This window comes from Tursiops truncatus, chromosome 10 (assembly GCF_011762595.2).
Source record: "Tursiops truncatus isolate mTurTru1 chromosome 10, mTurTru1.mat.Y, whole genome shotgun sequence".
In the NCBI taxonomy this organism is placed as follows: Eukaryota; Metazoa; Chordata; class Mammalia; order Artiodactyla; family Delphinidae; genus Tursiops; species Tursiops truncatus.
Genome location: NC_047043.1, coordinates 62,084,818 through 62,107,161, shown reverse-complemented (window position 1 = coordinate 62,107,161; position 22,344 = coordinate 62,084,818). Strand labels below are relative to the sequence as shown.

The 22,344-nt window shown below is 44.9% G+C and overlaps 2 protein-coding genes across 2 annotated transcripts in view; one reads left to right on the top strand and one right to left on the bottom strand.

Moving 5' to 3' along the window:
* Nucleotides 1-18,930, top strand: part of PRSS45P (serine protease 45) — a 64,635-nt gene extending 45,705 nt beyond the window's left edge. Inside the window, 5 exon segments of the mRNA XM_033864788.2 lie at nt 3,684-4,215; nt 6,139-6,165; nt 11,070-11,217; nt 11,726-12,000; nt 12,868-18,930. Of these exon segments, the coding sequence (XP_033720679.1) occupies nt 4,119-4,215; nt 6,139-6,165; nt 11,070-11,217; nt 11,726-12,000; nt 12,868-13,076 (756 nt within the window). The 5' untranslated portion in view covers nt 3,684-4,118 and the 3' untranslated portion in view covers nt 13,077-18,930.
* On the bottom strand, nt 8,209-8,421 carry LOC117313723 (Purkinje cell protein 4-like protein 1). Its single transcript, XM_033863636.2, has one exon. It carries the CDS (start codon nt 8,419-8,421, stop codon nt 8,209-8,211), a length of 213 nt encoding a protein of 70 aa, XP_033719527.1.
* Nucleotides 18,931-22,344: the final 3,414 nt, after the last annotated feature.

Genomic DNA, 22,344 nt, shown 5'->3' with positions numbered 1-22,344 from the left:
CTGATGTCAACTGAATAAATGTTTGGTTTGTTCTTTTGTGTTCTTATGGTCTGCTCTCCTTGGGACCGTGGGGTTGCATATAACATGCTCTGTAGAAAGCAATTTTCTCATTTGGCTTAGAAACTATTCATGGTTCTTATTAAGCCCTAGAGGGAGAGGTGAGTCTAAACCTGCTCATTTGTGAGTCTAAGGATGGTTTTAGCCAGCTGGGTCCTGCTCCCTGTACTCCTGTTATAGTCATCAGCATGTCTGCGGGGAGATTTGTAGCCTAATTTCGTAGCCTTTATAGCTCAGAGTAGAGAATCAAGATAGACTGGAACTAGGAGTAAGTAAAATTAGGGCATGAGCAATATTATTCCTCCTCCCCTGCTTCTACTTGCTGCTCACCTCCACTCTTACCAAAGATTGCATTTCCACAGGGAGAATTATATGAGAAATTCCCTATATTAGGTACTGGCTCTTTACCATTTTTCTAGGACAGAGTATCCCAGAGTCTCTGTGTCTTGCTGGTGATTTATTCCCTCTCAATCTCCTGTCACCTGCCCTTCCAGGGGTCAGCATTTCAGCTCCCAGATATCCATGGGCTTCAGAGTGCAGTCTGTCTCATGTGTTGCCCGAGGAAGGCTGGGGTTGAGAGACTGGGAACTTACATGAAATACAGTCTATTAATAAGTATCGAGCCAGCTGCTTTAAGAAGCCACTGAAAATCAAAACAGTGTGGTAGGGGCACAAAAAGAGACATATGGATCAATGGAACAGTATAGAGAGCCCAGAAACAAACCCACACATGTATGTTCAATTATTCTTCGACAAAAGAGGCAAGAATATACAATGGGAAAGAGTCTCTTCAGCAAGTTGTGTTGGGAAAGTTGGACAGCCGCATGTAAATCAATGAAGTTAGAACACACCCTCACACTATACACAAAAATAAACGCAAAATGGCTTAAAGGGGACTTCCCTGGTAGTCCAGTGTAAAGAATCCGCCTTCCAATGCAGGAGATGTGGGTTCGATCCCTGGTCAGGGAACTAAGATCCCACATGCAGTGGGGCAACTAAGCCCTTGCGCCACAACTACCGAACTTGCGTGCTTCAACTAGAGAGCCTGTGTGCCACAAACTACAGAGAGCCCATGCACTCTGGAACCCACACACCACAACTACAGAGCCCACATTCCTTGGAGCCTGTGTGCCACAACTAGAGAGAAGCCTACGTGCTGCTGTGAAAGATCCCACATACCTCAACAAAGATCCCATGTACCACAACTAAGACCTGACGAGGCCAAAAATAAATAAATTAAATAATAAATCTTTAAAAATATGGCTTAAAGACTTAAATATAAGACATGACACCATAAAACTCCTAGAAGAGAAAATAGGCAAAACTTTCTGACATAAATCATACCAACTTTTACTTAGGTCAGTCTCCCAAGGCAATAGAAATAAAAACAAAAATAAACAAATGGGACCTAATCAAATTTACAAGCTTTTGTACAGCAAAGGAAACCATAAACAAAGGAAAAGAGGACCTAGTGACTGGGAGAATATATTTGGAAATGATGCGACTGACAAGGGCTTAATTACAAAAATATAAAAACAGCTCATACAACTCAACAGCAAAAAAACGAACAACCCAATCGAAAAACGGGCAGAAGACCTAAATAGACATTTCTCCAAAGAAGACATACAGATGGCCAACAGGCACATGAAAAGATGCTCAACATCACTAATTAGTATAGAAGTGCAAATCAGAACTACAATGAGGTATCACCTCACACCAGCCAGAATGGCGATCATCAAAAAATCTACAAATAACAAATGCTGGAGAGGGTGTAGAGAAAAGGGAACCCTCCTACACTGTTGGTGGGAATGTAAATTGGTGCAGCCACTATGGAAAACAGTATGGAGATTCCTCAAAAAGCTAAAAATAGAGTTACCATATCATTCAGCACTCCCACTTCTGGACATATATCTGGACAAAACTATAATTCAAAAAGATACATGCGGACTTCCCTGGTGGCACAGTGGTTAAGAATCCGCCTGCCATTGCAGGGGACATGGGTTCGATCCCTGGTCCGGAAAGATCCCACATGAAATGGAGCAACTAAACCCGTGCGCCGCAACTACTGAGCCTGTGCTCTAGAGCCCATGAGCCACAACTACTGAGCCCACGTACCACAACTACTGAAGCCCGTGTGCCTAGAGCCTGTGCTCTGCAACAAGACAAACCACCACAATGAGAAGCCCGTGCACCGCAACGAAGAGTAGCCTCCGCTCGCTGCAACTAGAAAAAGCCTGCGTGCAGCAATGAAGACCCAATGCAGCCAAAAAAAAAAAAGATACACGCACCCCCTATGTTACGAGCAGCACTATTCACAATAGCCAAGACATGGAAACAACCTAAATATCCATTGACAGATGAATGGATAAAGATGTGGTGCATATATATAAAGGAATACCACTCAGCCATAAAAAAGAATGGAACAATGCCATTTGCAGCAACATGGATGGACCTAGAGGTTATCATACTAAGTGAAGTAAGTCAGAAAGAGAAAGACAAATACCATATGATATCAGTTATATGTGGAATCTAAAATATGACACAAATGAACTTATCTACGAAACAGAAACAGGCTCACAGACATAGAGAACAGACTTGTGGTTGCCCAGGTGGGGAGGGGGAAGGATGGATTGGGAGTTTGGGATTAGCAGATGCCAACTATTATATATAGAATGGATAAACAGTAAGGTCCTATTGTATAGCACAGGGAACTATATTCAATATACTGTGATAAAACATAATGGAAAAGAATGTGAAAAAGAATATCTATACCTATATAACTGAATCACTTTGCTGTACTGTAGAAACTGACACAACATTGTAAATCGACTATACTTCAATAAAATAAATTTTTAAAAAAGAAGCCACTGAGTATTTATGGGTTAAAAATAAATTTAACTTCTTGTTCCTGTATCATCCCTATCAGGTGTTCTTGATCAGCAGGTGGCTTTTCTCCATCTTATAGCTCCACTTAACCCTGTAGTTCATGCTTCCCTACCTCAGAATTCCCTGGAGGGCTTTTTAAACTACAGATCACTGATTCTACTCCCAGAGTTTTCAATCCTATAAGTCTGGGGTGGGTCCTGAGAATGTACAACTCTAACAAGTTCCCAGGTGATGCTGGTGCTGCTCTGCAGACCACACTTGGAGAACCATTGCTCTGCATTAACACAAGTAGAGAAGTGAACCTCCTCTCTACTGCCTTGGCATGGAAGTGGCATCTGTAACCTCTCCTCACCTCCTATTGGTACAACTCATCATCTGGACCACTTTAGATGCTAGGGTGGGGAATGTGGTCCCCAGATCTGGATCCCTCACACTGGACAGGAGCAGCAGGAATCTTGGTTGTCAGCTCCCAATCTTGGACACACTGAGCAGATCCAAAGACCACATTCTTCTACAAAAACCCTGTGAAAGCCCAAGAAATGGTGGTTTTTGCCACTATTTCTTTCAGTTTCCACCATCCCACTGACGGTTCGTGGAAGAAGATAAATGCCTTTCCTTTGAGTTCTCCCCCAAGACTCTTTGTTCATCTTAGGTCCAGCTTAAATGTCACTTTTGTAAAGACATCCTCCCTGATTCCCTAGCCTTACTGTTCTTTCCTTGTGCTTTCTACACCTTTTCAGATTCTCAAATCAATGTAAATTATGAAGCTCTCCCGTGCACGAAGCCCAGGGAAACAAGGTTATGATCAGAGGCTGGGCGACAAGGTGCCAACACTAGTCCAGGGATTTGGATGTGCCTTCACCGGCCAGGTTTTGGGGGACAGTCACCCACTTAAGGCACTTGGGGGTACTTCCATGGGACTGGCCACCACAGAGGCAATGACAAGCCCCGGGCTCTGCAGTCATCTTCAGGGAACCCGCACGAGGTGGGGTAAGTGCAGAGGAACGTTCATCGTTCCAGGGGCACCGTCACAGGTCCGCGACGTCATCACGTGCCGGAGGGGCTGTCACGTGCCGGAACTCCATCACGTGCGTCACGTGCGGGAGACGTAGTCGCGGCGTCCGGGGCTACTGCGAGCCGTCCCTGCTGCCGCTAGCGGACGCCTCAGGGGCCTCATGGCCGCATCGTTGACCTGCCTCAGCGCTGGGCCTGCAGCCTCAAGACCCTCGGGCTGGAGCTGCCACCTCCTGGTGCTGATGCTGCTGAACTCCGGTGAGGCGGCGCCTGCTCTGCGCCGCTCCCGTTCTGGGTCCTTCTTCCCCGACGCCGCCACCCCCCCCCCCCGCCCCGCCAAAACCCACACTCGAGGCCGGGACAGGCCTCGCGGCGCCCACCCGCAGCCCCTTCTCCTCTGCTACCCCTCCGGGCATCTCCCAGGGCGGTTCCGGGGATCCCAGACTCCCGTGCTCTCAGCTTCCGCCCTGAGACCCGCCAGCCCTGTAGCTTCCTGGGGCCTTGTGGTGCGAGGGGCATCCCAGCGTTTCCTCCTGGAGGCGTGGATGTCGCGGCTGAGACCCGAACCACCCTCTTGACGGCATCCTCAGGGCTCATCTTCCCACGCAGCAGGGCAGTGCTGGAGACCCCGCTCCGGGTAGGCGGTCCGGGCCAAACTCATGGTCTCCAAACACTTAGACGAATGTTCCTCACCTCACTTGCTTCCCAGACCCTCAGCTCCTACCGAGGGTGCCTCTCTAGCAGCGGCTTCCTTCCCTCAGGAAACGCATGCCCTCAGGCACTGTCCCCTTGACTCCCTCAGCCCGGGGACCCCTCCAAACCTGACAACTCAGTGCCACCCGCTCCCCTTTCCTTAGGAATCAGAGACAGACCTCCTGTTCAAGGTCAGGCTGCTCACCCCTGCTCTGGACTCTGGGCCCTACCTGTGCTCTCATCGATCTCTATCCTCTCCCTTTCTATTTGCTGTGTTTCTTCACCCTATCTCTTCCCCTCGCTGCCACATTTCTCAAAATAAGTTTTCACTTCATGTTTCCTTCAGGTGCTTCCTCACTTTTCACTTAACCCTTAGCCCATTCCTGGCATGCCTCTGTCCTAACATCCCTAACCTTTCTGCTCCTCCCTCTTTTTTCATTTTCTCTAGTCCCTTGGCTTCTCTCAGCCTATGTCTCCTAATTCTCCTCTACCTCAGGGTGACTCCCTTGCCCTTCTGTGTCCCTCCCAGGCCACCCATGCTCTGTTCATCCCTGACATATTGGTGTTCCCTAAGATGCTGTCTGGGTTCCTTCTTCACTGCTCCCTGGGTGAGCTCACTTGCTCTGGGCATTGAGCTGCCATGTATGTGATGCTGCCTCGCAAAACAATGTGCATGGATGTGCAGCCACCTACTGGACATCTGTACCTGGATGACCTAGAGCCATCTCAACTCCTTGGGTTCCAAAGTTGAGGCCCTCTTCTTCCTATAAACTGGGTTCTCTTACTCAGTGGATAGTAGTCACTCTTCTCTAAAATCAGAAACTGGGGGGTCATCCTAGATTCAGCCTTCTCCCTCAGTCCCACATCCAGCTCACCAAGTGTGTTCTCACTGCCACTTCTTCATTCAGCCCTCATTTCTTGCCTGGGTTCTGCAGAGCCTATCACTCAGGCTTCTTGGCCTGGCTTATGAAGGCACTCGTGATGACCCCTGACTTTCTTCCCCGGGCATCATTTCTTGTCATCGTGGGCCTTGCCCTTTATCCTCTGGAGTCTCCACCTTATGGTGTTTCTTTCATAAAGAATGTCATCACTTTTCATTTCTGTTTTACCTTCTCATCCTTAAGATCTGGCACAATAACCCCTCTTCCTAGAAGCCTCCCTGTCCACCACTTCTTTTGGGCTTACCTGACACCTGTGGCCTTGTCCCCACATTGATCGCACATGGGTGATTGTGTGTTTACTTATGTCTCCTCTGCTGGGCAACCTGCTCTTCAAGGGCAAATACAGGATGTATCTGTCTGATACACCTCTGTACACCCCTGTGCCCTGCCCCCAGCCCCCTGGCCTTGGGCTCCAGGCTGGGAACAGAGTGGGAGGTGGGGAAATATTTGGTGAATGAATGAATTAACTAATTAATGAAGAATGCACCTCTTCACTGTCATCCTGTTACAACCTCTTACTTCATCTCTGTCCCCCTTTCTCCTCCAGGTTACAAAGGAGACAACACCAAACCAGGTGGGTAAGGTGAGCCCCTGCTTCAAGAAAACCTTGGATCCTGGGAGGGTATGTTCTGAAGAGGGTCACAGAGATAATGTTTCTGGGTCTATAGGAAGCAGAAATTCAGTCTAAGTGGCCTGCCTTCTAAAGAACAGCCTGTGTTGTTCAGGACGTACAGACTCAACAGTGCACATTAAAAGAGTATTTGGGCCTCCTGTGGGAATGCAGAACCTCTTAAAGTTGAACCCAGGCTGCATCCCATCAGGGAACATGTCCAGGAGGCTGATGCAGATCCTTTTCCACATAGAAACATTTTGAGCTCTAAACTGTTCATTTGCAAATGGAGCCTCTTGGGCCCTGTGGCAGTGTCTTCTGGGGTCTTCCTGTCATTTTCCTTAGACCTCAGGGGTGGAGGGTTGGGTTGCTCCTGCTTGTTCGCGGGCTTCCTTTGTCACAGGTGCACCCTAATTTGTTATGGATTGTTTGGTTAAGTTAGTTATTTCTGCTTGTGTCCATGCCCCACCCCTATTCCCCCTCTTCACCCTTCTCCCAGCCTTTCTTGTGTATTTGATGTGTATCTTTCTGTTTGTGTGTGTTTTTGTAAAAATACATATTGTGGTTTTGTGTGCATGTATTTCTAACTTATGCAAATAGCATGTTCTCTAGATCTCTTTCTGTTTCCTCCTCTTTTCATTCAGTCCCATTTAAAAAAACATTTTATTTGGAAATAATTTTAAACTTACAAAAAAGAATGCAAAAATAGTACAAGGAACATGCACACACACAAAATTTTTTTCAGAATCAGTTGAGGGTAACATACAGCATGGCTCTTTAAATACTCTGGTGTGTGTTTTCTAAGAATATTCTCTTAGATAACCACAGTACAAGTTATCAGTTTCAAAAATTTACATTGATAGCATATTTTAATCTATTGCCCATATTGCAGTTGAGTCAGCCCTCTGCATTCCTACCAGCAGTTTGTGAAGGTGTATATATTGCTACAGACCTCCCACCCCTTGGCATGATCCAGCTTTTACATTTTTTGCCTATCTAATAGACAAAAAAATGACTTCTTAGTTTTTTTTCCCACTTGAGGATTTTGTTTATTGCTTTCATAATTATTAAACATGCTAAAATCACATAGAGTGGCTGTTCCACTTCTGCTCTGACTCCACAGTGGGGCAGCTGAGAGCTACAAGGGTCACTTGGTTTTTGTGGCCTCTGAGGGTGGCTAGGCATGAGGGGTTAGAGGTAGGCAGGTTAACAAAGCCCCAAGAATCCTTCATATAGTACACCTTTACCAGCAGTAACTTGTGTCCTTAGAGATCTCCTCCTCCTTCACTTTTCTTTTCTTCCCAAATCAACTGGCGATTTCCTTCCCAAATCTTCCCATTTCCCTGCCTGTGGCCCCTTGAACCTCTTCCACTTCTGCCCCTTACGGTTCTAGACTAGACGATGAAGGAAACTTTTCCTCGTCTCTACCAGTCACAGTCGGCCTTCCTTGGAACTAATCTACTGAGCATGCACTAACATGGGAGCAGTTTGATTTAGGTCTGCCCAGGGGAAAGGGAGGCTCCAGTCCCCACTGTGGCTTAGCTCATAGGAGGGAAGTTGAGGTCCTGATGAGAAGGATGTGAAGGTAAAAAATGCTACCTGAAGTGTGAATGTTGTAACCAGTGGAACAGGGCATATGCCCCACCCTCGGGCACCCTACTCTGAAGGCTTTTCCCTCATTCCCACATTGTTAGGGGTCCCTCTCTCAACCTCAAATCCTCTTGCTCTTCAACCTCATAGTGCAGGCACAGGTACTGATCAAGGAGCTGTATCCCAAGGAGAAAATGTTTCACCCTTAAGCAAGTGGCTGCCTGTTGAATTCTTCATCTTCCCTGTGTTCCTTGTGCCTCTGCAGCTGTGATGGCGTGAGGGGCCAGAGAAAATAATGTATAAGTGTTGAACTTGCCTCAATGAGAAGCTTGAGGGACAAAGAGACAAAGATACATGGGAGTCAGAGCTGTGGAGAAGGGGAAGGAAGGGAGCAAGGTGAAGGGTAAGGCTGGTTATTCAGGAACTGGGATCCTTTTTCTTTTTCTGGAATCGCTGGAACTTGCCCTGAATAGCAAGGGCAGCCTTCTCTGTTTCTGGTGCTGTCAGATCAATGTCAATCTCCTCCTCCTCCTCAGCCTTCTCGGCATTGCCAGCTCTCCCCTTTTCCTCTGGGCCAGCTGCCTGGTTGGTTGCTGGGGATGTTTTGGTGTTAAGCTCCTTCCAGGGCATTTATCAGCATTCAGATGATGTGTTGTCCTTCCACTTGAGCTTTAGATCCCATTCCCCTTTTCTCCTCCTCAGGAATCTTCACAATCAATTCTCTTGACTTGCTTATAAATAAAACGTCTTCCTTTTTCACTCAGTATGATAATCTCCAGATTCATCCATGTTGCTGCAAATGGCATTATTTCATTCTTTTTAATGGCTGAGTAATATTCCATTGTATATATGTACCACATCTTTATCCATTCATCTGTCGATGGACATTTAGGTTGCTTCCATGACTTGGCTATTGTAAACAGCGCTGGTTTCAGGACTTAATGAAGCTCAGGTTCTTGATGTCTCATTGCAGAAAGAATTCAGTGAGAGACAAAGTGATAGGTAAGAAGTGGATTTATTTAGAGAGAAACACATTCCCCAGACAGAGTGTGGGCCATCTCAGAAGGTGAGAAAAGGCCGACTTCTTAGTTTAACTGACATTTTTCTCATTACTAATGAGTTTGAGCATGTCTCAATGTGCTGTTGGCTTCTTGAGTTTCCTCTTCTAATAAACTGACTGCTTTATCCTTTGCATATTGTCTATTCTTTTTTCTTGTTGATTTCCTGGAGTTCCTTGTATATTCCTAATAAAAGTCTTGTACTGATTTTAGATATTGCAAATATTACCTCCTCATCTGTCATCTGACGGTTAACTTTGTTCCTGGGGTCAAAAATCCTTGATTTTGATGTAATCAAGTTAATCAGTTTAATGCTTTATGGATTGTGGTTTGAGGTTTTATTTAAAGAGTCCTTTCCCACCCCATGCCACATGGTTGGCTGTTAACTTTATGGTTTTACCTTTCACGTTGAGGTCTTCAAGTACTACTAGAGAGGAATCCAGTTTTGTTTTTCTTATTTCTTTTATAGTGAGCGAGTTTTCCCAGCACCATCTACTCAACAATCCATCCTTTACTCACTGATTGTGGTGGCTCCTTTATTTACATTAAGTTCCTGTATTCTCTGAAACAATCTCAAGCTCTCTATTCCTTTTTTTTTTGGTCCACTTGTCTGTCCTTGTCAATACCACACTGTTTTTGTCACTATGGCTTTGATGTGTGCCTTAATATCTGCTAGGACAAGTATCCCTTCTTTGCTTTGTCAAAGATGGAACTATTTATGGACCTTTGTTTTTCTATTTCAATTTTAGAGTAAGTTTATCAAATTTCTTAAAAATTCTAACTGGGTAAGTGACTTTATAGATTAATTTTAGGAAGAATTACACCTGAAATATTTAGTTATTCTATTTAAAAGCAATAGATCTTTCTCCATTTATGCCAGTCATTTTCAGTGTCCTTCATTAGAGTTTAAAATGTATTACTGCAAAAATCTTGCTTAGTGTTGGATACTTTAATTCCAGGATATTTTATAATTTTTAGCTATAAACTGTATCTTATTTTGAATATAGTTGTGCTATACTCAGGTTGGTTGGCATAGAGAAATATTATTGATTTCAAAAGTCAGTTACTGAAGTATTATATACATACACAAAAAAAGTGCACAAATTATGTGTCCAGCTCAAGAAATTATCACACAGTGAACGCACCTGTGCAGTCTCCACCGAGGTCAGAAAGTAGAGCAGTACCAGCACCCAGAAGCTCTCTTATGTCCTCCCAGTTACTTCCTTTGTCCTCCTCCCACAAAGTATCATTATTCCTGGCTTCAGAAAGTATAAATTTTTGGCCTGTTTCTTAATGTTATATGATGTTTGCTGTAGGTTTGTGGCATATAACTTGTATAAATAAGTATTTTCTTTCTGTTCCCAGTTTACTAAGAGTGTTCTGTTTTTTAGTCGTAAATCTGTGTTGATTTTTTCAAATACCTTTTTCTGTGTCTATTGAGAAAAGCACAGTTCTTTTAGAGAAAAATAACTGTTTATGTGGGGAATACACAGAGACTGCTTCCATTGTGGGACCACCCTTGTACCCCAGGACAATCTCTACATGATCACGGTGCATAATTTTAAAAAATATAATATTGGCTAATATTTTATTTACAATTTCTGCATCTGTGTCCATATTCATGCAGTCATACAACTTGATTGTTGGAACTACTTGCAAACTGATAGTGTGTCAGCTGTTACACAGAGTGGGAGGCCTCTGTTGGCTCCATGCTGGGACTTTTTCTTGAATGGTCTGTGTAAAGACTTCTGACCTAGAAGTCTGGAGCTTTTCTTGACTCTGAGTAGTGTGGGGACAGAGGCCTTTTGCATCTAAGAGATGCAGAAAGCTTTATAGCCTTTCAGGAACGTGGCCTAGGGACTTACCCTGACACAAGAAAATACATTTCCTGTCCTGGGGCTCCTTCTATGCTTCTCCCTTGTTTTGAGGTTCTGTGCTGCTTGCTCCCTGTGTGTCTCAGTATCTCTCTCCTCCTCCTGTCATGTCTCTGTGTTTCTGTCTTGATGCTTTTTATCTCTGTCATTGTCACTTTCTGTCAGCTCAGTGCCTTTGGGCAGGCCACTGCTCTTCTCTCACCTTCGGTCTCCCCTTCTTTGAAATGGAAGCAAGCCCCCGAGTTTACAGCCTCATGCAAATTACCCTGGAGGGCATCTTGGTCACAGTCATTCTTATCCTCCTCTATGCGGCCACTGTATCTCCCTGTCACGCTTGTTCCTGAAGCTTGTGGCAAACCCTGGTGGCCGAAGAATTTGGACGTGACACGCCATTGGCCCTGGGAGGTGAGCCTTCGAGTGGAAAATGAGCATGTGTGTGGAGGAGCCCTCATTGATCTCGACTGGGTAGTGACTGCTGCCCACTGCATCCAAGGGTGAGTGTGGCCCACGGAGACCCAGGGCTGCAGCGGGCCCAGCCTAGACTCCTCATTTCCTCTATGAAACAACGTGGCAGTGGGGGACGTGGGGCGGAGTGGGAAGGGATGTCCAGAACAGGGAAGAGTCATGCTCATGATCTCACAGAGGCCGGGGACTGAGCTTGGGCAGGAGCCCCAAGCAACAAAGACTATATCCTAACCAGGGCAACTGCATGCACCCCGTATACACCCCACCCCTCACACACATTAGAACACGCATGCATGCTAATAGCTGCACACTCAAATCCACAGCACATAGACCAGGCCACTTGAATCAGCTTGACTGATGAATGAGGAGGCAGTCATATCTCGGACTCCAAGGGCCCCCTGGGTAGATGAGCAGGATGGAGTGAGCCGGGCAAATCAGGCAGGACTTCTGCTAAGGGGAGCGTCCTTGGCGGAGGTAGGAGCATAGTGTTGCTTGAGAACCTGACATCTACCAGGTGGGGCTCTGTGTCTCCTGTAGCACAAAAGAGTATTCAGTGATTCTCGACACCTTCAAGCTGAAGCCCACGGACTCCACGAGGGCCCTCTTGATCCCTGTGAGGGACCTCATTACGCACCCCAAGTACTGGGGCTAGAACTTCATCGCGGGTGATGTTGCCCTCCTCCAGCTTCACACTCCTGTCGTCGTCAGCAAGTACGTGCAGCCCATCTGCCTCCCGGAGCCCAACTACAACCTGAAGGTTGGGACGCAGTGCTGGGTGACTGGCTGGGGCCAGGTTAAACAGTGCTTCTCAGGTGAGGAGGATGGGGTCGGGGTGACATGTGGTACCCCAGAGGGTACACTCCTTTCCTCTGGGGCCTCTCCTGATGAGCCCCCTCATGGTGCCTCTCAGGAAGCTTGTGGCCGTTACCTCTGGCCCCTGGTTCTTTGGATGTGTTAGGATTGCTCCTCACATGGGAACTGTTGCCATGGTTTACACCATTGCATGTGCTATGGACACTTCATTTAGTCCTAGGAAAACCTGATCATTTGCCTCTTACGGAAGCTCAGAGTCAGGGATTCATAAATTCACTCACTCACTGATTTGTTCATCTGAGAAACTTCGATGTTCAGGCATCTGCCACACGCCAAACCCTTGTCACTGGTAATGCATGCCCTGCCTCTAGGGAACTCATAACTGAGTATGGGTGGAAGCACAGATTAACAAGGAAAGAGGCAAAGACTTTGTCAGGTGATCTTGAGAGCAAGTCGGGAGGGATCTGGAATGAGCTCTGGCAGAGAGTCTGCCTGAGATGCCTGAAGGAAGAGTGAATGTCAATCAGGTGGCAGAGGGCACAGCCAGTATAGAGTTCAGAGGCTGGAGAGAAGCAGCATGGGGGTGGGCTCTCAATTTCTGAGTGGTTGCATTGAAACTTGGATTGTAGCCTGCTTGGTTCAGGAGCAAAAGATTCCCAGAGAAAGGGATCCTGAAATAGAGCCTTAGAGGGCAAGGTGCTTGCCCAACATGGTCCACACCACAGGGGGAAGGGCCAAGTGAAGGAGGGCATGGAGGTGTGAAGGGGTGTGGCTGAGTCCTGAGGATGGAGGTGACAAGACCCTGGGAATAGGCAGGGCTGAGTAGAGTGAGGAGTCAGTTCTCACCCCACTGGACTCCTCCACAGCCAACTCCACACTGACCCCAGCGTTGCGGGAGGCTGAGGTGTTTATCATGGACAACAAGATTTGTGACCGGATTTACCGCAAGAAGTCCCTCATCCCCCGCGTTGTCCCCCTTGTCCTGGGGGACATGATCTGTGCCACCAATTATGGAGAAAACTTGTGCTATGTGAGTTTCTGGGAGGTTCTGGCAGCTCTCCTTCGGTTGGGATGACCCCAGGTGGGGGGCATTTCCCCAGGGGGAGGTTTGCTTGGCCTCCCTCTTTGTCATCATCATCAGGTAGTGCTCTGCTCCCATCTGCCTTCCCCGTGACTTTGATTTTGCCTGATATTCTGGGATGGGATCCCCAACTGAGGAGTGAAGGAGGACTCCAGGTAGTGAGATCCTCAAGGAATGAAAGAAGCTTCCAAGCAGAACTCAGAGGGTGGGCATTCTGGGTCCCCCAATCCCTTGGGTCCCAGCTGGGTCCAGAGCCTCCATCACTCCTCTCTCTTTGCCTAGGGGGGACCCTGGGGGTCCGTTGGCTTGTGAAGTCGAGGATACATGGATTCTTGCTGGGGTGTTGTCCTGGGAAAAGGCCTGAGCCCAAGTACATAATCCAGGAGTGTATACCCGTATCACCAAATACAGCAAATGGATCAAGAAGCAAATAAGCAATGGGGTTCTCTCAGTCCTCTGCACCTCCTCCTGGCTCCTACTCCTGTCCTGGCTGCTGCAGCCCCAGATGGGCCCCTGATCTCCCTTCTCCTTTCTTCTCTGTGCTTTGCCTTTGCCAAATGGGGCCAGATCAAGGTTAGATCAAGGTCATGGGTCTGTAATCAACAAAGATCAAGGTGGGAAAAGAGTGGCCCCTGGGAGACTGGGTCCTGCTTTGACCTCCTAGTGGGGAGGATGTGGTGGATGACTAGGCTTTGAGTGACCAGGAGAAGGAAATTGTGGCCTAGAAGGGCTTTGGAATTGGGGACCAGGATAGCAGGGATTATATCTGTGCAAACATGAGCTGGCTCTGTTCTCTTTTCTGGGTGGCCCCCGGGTGTTGGGGGTTGGTGCGTGGGTAAGGCCTCCTGGAATTAATTCTGCCAGCAGGCTCTTCAGAGTGGGGACTGATGGTTTTTGCTATATCACTTGTGCTGGGGCTTTGGGAAAGGGCCTGGGCCTGAGGCATCAGTTTCCTCAACTGGAAATTGGGCATGCTGTAAGAGAGCAGTTGAGACATGCACTGTAGGTGACAGTAGGAAGGACCCACATACCGTGCTCCAAAATCAGCTTTCTTTTTTTTTTAAAAATGGCATTAAAAAAAAAAACTGATTATAAAAGTTCCCCTCCTACATTTTTTTTTTTTTTTTTTTTTTTTTCGGTACATGGGCCTCTCACTGTTGTGGCCTCTCCCGTCGCGGAGCACAGGCTCCGGACGCACAGGCTCAGCGGCCATGGCTCACGGGCCCAGCCGCTCTGTGGCATATGGGATCTTCCCGGACCGGGGCACGAACCCGTGTCCCCTGCATCGGCAGGCGGACTCTCAACCACTGCACCACCAGGGAAACCCCCCCCTACATTTTTTAAAAATTAAAAACAATTAAAAGCGATGTCTGAATTTTTGTTGTGATTTACCAAAAAAATTCAGAAATACATGTAAAGATTCTCCCTTGCTCATTCACCCCCACCACCAATGCTGCTCCCCTCCCCAGAAGTAATCATTGTTGGCATCCTTAAATAAAATATCTTTATGGTTTTTTAAATAAATAGAATCTTATATATGTATTATTAATAACCTACATTAAAAAAAACTATATGCCTTGAAAACCTATGTCAGTACCTAGAGCTATTCATAATTTTACATTATTGCATGTGTACCGTGTGGATGTAATGTATGTTATTTAACCAGCACCAGGTTTTAGGCTGTTTCTGACTTGTCGGCATTGTGACAGTGCTGCCATGAGCATATTCCTGCGTGCTCGGGGGTGGGGTGGGGGAGAGCACAGTCTGAAGCATTTCTGCAGCGGTCTTCCTAGGAGTGGATTCAGGGGAGGACCATCAGAGTAGACACAAATTTAGTAATTTTGGATGAATATAATTTACTCCTCCCAAAAGCTGAACCAGTATACATTCACACCTACCGTATACAAGAATGAACGCTTCTCCTTTTTGCTAAAAATGGGTATTATTAATCTTCAAAAATTTTGCCCATCCAGTGGTAGAAAGTTATATCATTGCTGTTTTAATTTGCATTTTCTTGATTGGAAAAATGTCTTTTCATGTGTTTATTGAAAAAAAGGTTTACCTTTTCACTAGTAAATCCTCCGTTCATATGCTTATTTTAGAAATTAGGTTATCTTTTTCTCATGGAAGGTCTTTATCTTTTCTGAATATTAAGCTTTTGTCAATTATTTTACAAATATTTTCTCCAGTTGTTGTCACTTATCTTTTACAAATATGTGGAATATATGGGTAATTTTCCTGTAAAGACTTTAAAAATTATTATTGAATGAAGTCAGTCAGTGTTTACTTTCTTTATGGATTTTGTGGCTTGCTTAACTTGGCCTTCTCCATCTCCAGATTATAAAACTATCTTCACATATTTCTTTTAATATTTTGATAAATTTATTTTTTATGTGTAACTGTAATCCTTTTGAAATTTCTGTTATATATAGTGTGAGTCAGGCGCTAACTCTGTTTTCAACTGGAGAACCAACTTGGTTGACATTATTTCTTATAGAGTCCATCCTTTCCTGCTGATTTGAATGTCCACATTTATAATAATGAAATCCTAATATATTTGTGGGTGTGGTTTTGAAACCTTTATTATTTCCCACTAATCTGTTTGTCTGTCCCTGGGCTAGTGCTGTACTGTTTCAATCAGCTTCATGTTATGTTTTGTTAAATGGTAGCAAAAGCTCTCCTCTTCTTTAAAAAAAAAAAATTGCCTAATCTACAAAGTTTGCCTTCCATATAAACTTTAGAATCAGTTTGTCGGTTTTCATTAAAAATGTTATTGGTATTTTAACTGAAATTAAATACACAGAATAATTTGGGGAGAACCGTCATTTTTACAGTGTTGAGTTCCTAACCAGGAATATGGTATATGTCTCTATTCATTCAGCTCTTCTATTCATGGATGTCTGGAAAACCATTGAGTTTGTTTCTAAGTAGTTTACAGATTTTGATTATGTCTGTTATTGGTGGTATCTTTTCCCATTACACTTTTTCTAATTCTGCATATTAGGTATTTTAAAGCTGTTGATGGATTTAAAAAAAAACAGTGATCTTGATTCCTGGTCATCTTGCAAAACTGTGTATTAAATTCAGTAGTTTTTCAGTTGATTCTCTTGGCTTATTTTGGGGTAATCACATCACCTAAAATGGTGACAGCTCCCTCTTGTCCTTTTTGAAAGTCACACCATTTACTTCTTTTGCTATCTCATTGCTGGAGACTCCAGCACAATATGAAATAGTAGCAATAATGGTGAGGGTACATGTACTGACCCTGACTTCATTCTTTCATTCATTCCCCAGATACTTGGAATTTCCTCTGTGTCAGGCACTGTTTTGGGCCCAGGTGACACAGTTGTGAACTGTTAAGATGATTATTCTTATTTAATTTGTTTACTTAGTGAAACACATGACTAGATCTCCGGTAGATTTCTTAGGTAAATCCTGTAATACACTCTGGATTAAATTTCTTCCGTTTTGTTTAGAATTTTTGTTCCAATATTGGATTGGCCTACAATTTTCCTTTCTGTTCCACCCTTGGTGCCATTGCTATGCTAGCATCTTAAAACATGTTGAGGAGCTTTCTAGTCTTTTCCTGTGCCCTAGAGCAGTTTATATAACACCAGCATTATCTGTTCCTTACGTTTGGTAGATTGTGCACATAAAACTTATTGGGCCTGATGCCTTTTTTAGGGGACAAATCTTCGACTATTTAAAAAAAAAACTTTCATAGTTATTGGCTTAGTTGGGTTTCCCACCTCTTTTTGCATTAATTTTAGTAAAATAAATCAATTTAGCTTAGATTTTAAAATTTTTAACTGATACGTAAAATTTGAACCTATGGCTCCTTTCCTATTTTTAATATTATTTACATGTGTACTCTTTCACGTTTCCTAATTATTAAAGATTAAAATTGCCAAATTTTTGTCTATTTCATAGGTATTTTCCAAAAAAACACCTGATGTACTGTTATTGGTTAGCTTTATGGTATCCATCCTTCCCTCATATTACTACAGGTCCTAGTCATTAGTCCACACTGTCTGCCATGTTGCTCATCATCTTCAGGAAGAAGCTGTCACACTCCCAGCTCCCAAGTGGGTGGCTCATTGGCTTGATCTAATTAGCATAGTCCAGTGCCCGGCCACCTGACCCCAGTTAGGTTATCCCAATAAGCATAAGGTATGGTTAGAGGAGAGAAATGCATACTGTCTCTCTTTTTTTTTAATTTTTATTTATTTATTTATTTTTGGCTGCGTTTGGTCCTCGTTGCACGAGGGCTTTCTCTAGTTGTGGTGAGCGGGGGCTACTCTTCCTTGTGGTGTGCGGGCTTCTCATTGCGGTGGCTTCTCTTGTTGCAGAGCGTGAACTCTAGGCATACAGGCTCAGTAGCTGTGGCACACGGGCTTAGTTGCTCCGCGGCATGTGGGAATCTTCCCGGACCAGGGCTCGAACCCGTGTCCCCTGCATTGGCAGGCGGATTCTTAACCACTGCACCACCAGGGAAGTCCCCATACTGTCTCTCTTAATGTGGATGAGGAGGCAGAAGGATGCTGGCAACCATTTTTCAATAAGGGGATCAACTCAGAATGAAGCCACCATCACTGAAGAGAGGAGACAGAAATTTTAAGCCTGTTTGAGTGGAAGTTTCTCTTACTTGTCAACTCCTAAATGGTACAAACTACCTTTTGATTTTAGCGATCAAATATGCTTCTTTTTGTTTATTTTGTTTCATGAAAGTTCTTTTAGCTTTAGTAATTCAATCTTCTCCTTTGGGGAGATTTACTTTATTGTTCTTTTTCTAACTTCTTGAGTAGTATGCTTAGTTCATTATTATAGACTTTTTTCATTTCTAATATTTTCACTAATTCCATAAAATTTCCTGTGAGTCTCACTTTGGCCGTATTTCACAGGATTTTATATGTACTGACCTCATTGCCATTCATTCTATATTGTTTTTTATTTCACACTGTATTTCTTACTTAACCCAAGAGTACTATATGGGTGTTATTTAATCTTCTGACGGATAGTTTGGGGGAGGGACAGGGGCTTCTCCTTTTTCTCTATTAAAAATTATATCAATATGGATTTAATTATTTCCACATTCTGGAATGTGTTGAGGTTTTCTTTGTGCCTAGTATTTGGTCAGTTTTATTGAATATTTCATGTGCGTTTGAAGTAAAAGTGTGTGTTTTGAAACAGAGTTCTAGCTAGAACTGACTGGATCAGGCTTGTTGATTGTGTTATTCAAATCCTCTAACACTTCAAATATTTTATATCTATAAATCTGTTGATTCCTGAGCGGTTTATCATGAGAATTCAGAGTTTGTCTATTTCTTCCTGCAGTTCTAACAATTCTTGCTTCATGTTTGAAAGCTGTGTTGTTAGGAGTGCAAGGTTCATGCCTGCTGTACCATCTTGATGGGTTATACCCTATCAGTGTAAAATATGCCCGTTGTCCTATTTAATATTATTTCTTTTTACAAAGATCCAGATCGTAGAGTTCATTCCTAACTCTGCTGTAATAATTGGTTAGGGTATAATTTTATATTTTGTACATGTTTCTTACAGATTTTCCTTGGGGTTATTTTGTACCTTTTACAGTTTCTTGCTTTGAACATTTAATTCATTTATTTTCATTCTTTGTTATTCGATAATAAATACCTTTAAGGTTATAGATTTGCCTTGACCACACTCAAAAAGTTTTTTTAATGCATTGCTCTAATTATTAGTATTTTCTAAATAGTTTACAGAATGTTTTTATTTCCTTGAAATAAGTTAACCAACTTTATTTTTAAAATTTTCAAGTCATTTGTTTTATTTCACTTACTCATTCTTATTAAATCTTTGTTTCATTGCATCATCGTAAAATATGTGGCCTAAACTAGTTCCACTTATAGGGAAATTATTGTGGTTTTCTTAGTAGTCTAGTGTGCAGTTGATTTTTATAGATGTTCAATCCCTCAAAGATAGACAAAGCTGGAGAAGACTCTCCCACTGCAAGTGAAGTTTTTCCATTTCTCGTGTATCACTGTTTGATGTTGTTACTGATGACCAGCTTTAATGTTACATAGTCATTATAATTTTTATCTTTTTTCAACAGAAAGTAATTTTATTTTTCTGTTTAAAGCTTTTGTTCTGAATTACATCTCTAGAGATTAATATTGTCATTTCTATTTTTGCTTACATATACTTAATATAATTTTGCCCATCTTTTACTTTCAACTGCTTCATATCACTTTGTTTTAGGTGAGTCTCTATTGAGTAGCATGTGAGTAGATTTTTTTCTACCCAATATAAGAATCTCTGGCTTGTAAAAGTAGAGGTTTTTCTTTGTATTCACGTTGGCAGTGATAACGGATATGCTTGGTCTTTATTCAATTATCTTGGTTTTATTGGTTCATCATTCCCCCCGCAAAACATTACTTTCCACAAAGGCAGAAGAGTAGAGAGAGTTTTGCTTCTCTGGATTTTCTTTCTTCTCTCTCTCCCTCCCTCTTTCTCTCTCTTTCCCCCAGAGGAAATCTGATTGTAGGAAATCTGATTTTCTACCATGTATCCCTAAAAATAGTTTGTGTTGCCTGTTTTTGAATTTCATGCAATATGTACCATTTGGTGTCTGAATTCTTTCACTCAGCAATATGTTTTATGAGATTCCCATGTCACTACATGTAGTGGTCTGTTCTCATTGCTCGAGTATTCCGTGCATTCATCCTGCCTTTGATGGCAGCTGGGTAGTTTCTAGTTGGGGCTCTACCCAACAGTGCTGCTGCCAACAGTCTCATGTGTCTTTCCTCCTGCATACGTGTATGATGTTTCTAGGGCTCACAACCAGGAGTGGAACTGCAGGTTGTGAGGTAGGCACATTTTCTGCTTTGCTAAATGATTCCGAAGTTTTCTACAGTGCTGGCCCCAGTCCATCTCCTCTAGCAGCATAATGAGCAGCAGTCTCATTACCCATGATCTTGACAACACTGGTAACGGTGCGGAGCAGGAGTGAGCCGTCCTCATGGACAGTCCCTCAGGGGATTCTTGGGGTGGGGACTTCAGTGGAGTGGTGGAGAGGGGTCCCAAAATGTCATTTATTCTGCTGATTCATGAAGACCCAGGCTTGCAAGCTGCTTCCTCTCAGGAATTCACCTCCCAGGCCCAAAACACCTGGCCTCTACCCATGAGCTGTTCTCTTAAAAATGCAAAGTGGGGGCTTCCCTGGTGGCGCAGTGGTTGAGAGTCTGCCTGCCGATGCAGGGGACGCGGGTTCGTGCCCCGGTCTGGGAGGATGCCGTGTGCCGCGGAGCGGCTGGGCCCGTGGGCCATGGCCGCTGAGCCTGCGCGTCCGGAGCCTGTGCTCCGCAGCGGGAGAGGCCGCAGCGGTGAGAGGCCCGTGTACCACAAAAAAAAAAAAAAAAAAAAAAAAAAAAAAATGCAAAGTGGGAAAAAGGAAAACTTCAGTTCCAGCTCAATCAGTCACAGCAAGGAACTAGCCGTCCCCCTCTCAGAGCCTCAGTTTCCATACCTCCAGGGGAGCCATGAGAAGGGCTTCATAAAGGAACTTGCACTGGGCACTGGGAGTGCCTCACAGGCCAGGCACTAGGCACTGTCACAAGCCAGATACCTGGCGCTATCACAGACTTAGGGTTAGGGATACAGGGGCCCCGTCAAGGCCAAGGCTGAGCCCAGGAGGCAGTGTCTCGGGCCAGACAGCACGTGCTGTCACAGGTTCAGGGCAAGGCATCAGCAGCACCATTCCAGAGAGGTGTCTGGCAGCAGCATCACATCATGGCTCTGGCAGGCCACATTGTCTACTTAGCCTCCTGCTGCTGCCCCAGCTGGGTGAGCCCCCAACCCTGGGGCGGAGGCTCACTCCCTGCTGCCCTGCATGAACAAACCATGAGTTCTAGAATTCTCACACAATAGAGATGCCCTGTCCCACCCTGCCTCCAAGTCCCATAACGAGGACCAGTGAGGGCCGTGCAGTTGCTTGCCGTGGCATGTGGGCAGGGAGATCTTCAGGGCCTCGCATCTCCATTTCCTTCTGCCAGGGCTGAGAATAATCTCTATGTTCAAGGTAGGGCTTTGGGAGCATGGGAGAGAGGCAGGAGGGCTTTGTTTGCCTGGGTGCCTATGTCCACTGTCCTCATGCCTGCATGGTCTCCATTTGTTCCTGATGGGCATCTCCTCATCAGACTGCATGGTGTGCCAAACCTGGGGACCCAGACAGTGTCGAGGCAGTTCCTGTTTGCCAGTGACCATGAACATGAGGAAAGAGCCTTATTAAAAATGGAAACAAAGTAATATCCATGGAACGGACTTGGGAGGCACAATCTCAGAGAACTGGGACTTGTGATGAGGACGATGTGATATGTGGGGGACTGCTCATCCCACATAAGGTATCATTCACATGGCTTATATCTCAACACCCCCTGAAGTGGGCTTTACCAATATCCACGTTTCACAATAGGAACCTGAGGCCCAGAGAACTAAGCGCTTGTGGTGCCAGTATTCAGTACCAGTTTTCAGCAGACTCTTTGGGGGTAAAAAGTGTGGGACCCCATGTGACAAGGTCTCTGGGCTCCCACCCTAACTGACCACATGTAATCTTGTGGTGGCAGCCCTGATTCAGGTCACCTGCCAGCTGTCCATTCTGCCCCTTGGCAGAAAATTTGCTGGCGTGGCATCTGTTAGTAGGAATGTGTTCCCCACCTAGGGAATTTGTCCTTTTCCTTCACTGTGTGACTCCCCTTCCCAGACCAGTTCCTTGAGTGAGTGAGTGAGTGAATGAGTGCTCTCCTACTCTGTGCTGGCCTCAGGTATCTGTGACGTCTGAGGGTGGTGAGGATGTGCACTGCTCCTTGTAGCTAACTGCTGTGCCTGTGATGATGTGGGGGTGAGGGTCTGGGACCTTGTAGGGACAGAGGTCATGAGCCAAGACACACAGTCCCATTGCCACATGTGAGTGCACGGGGTGACATCGGAATACAGCTTGTGAGTGGGAGCGCTTGGACTCGAACTCCAAGAAGGGGTAGAGGTCGTCCGCAGTGGAATCTGTTTGAGCCACTGAGTGTCCCCCATATATGGAATGGTATCACTGTGTCTATGACAAGATTGATCCGCAACACCTCATGCCCCCAAATTAATCCATCATGGCTCCCTCCAGATTCAGCTGCTGTTCTTGGTGCTGGCATCTCCAGGCTGAATCCTGCACATCTTGTATAAGGTTTGGGGGAAGGAGATCAGAGTCAGCGTTGTCCTGGACATGAGTTGTGAGGAGTAC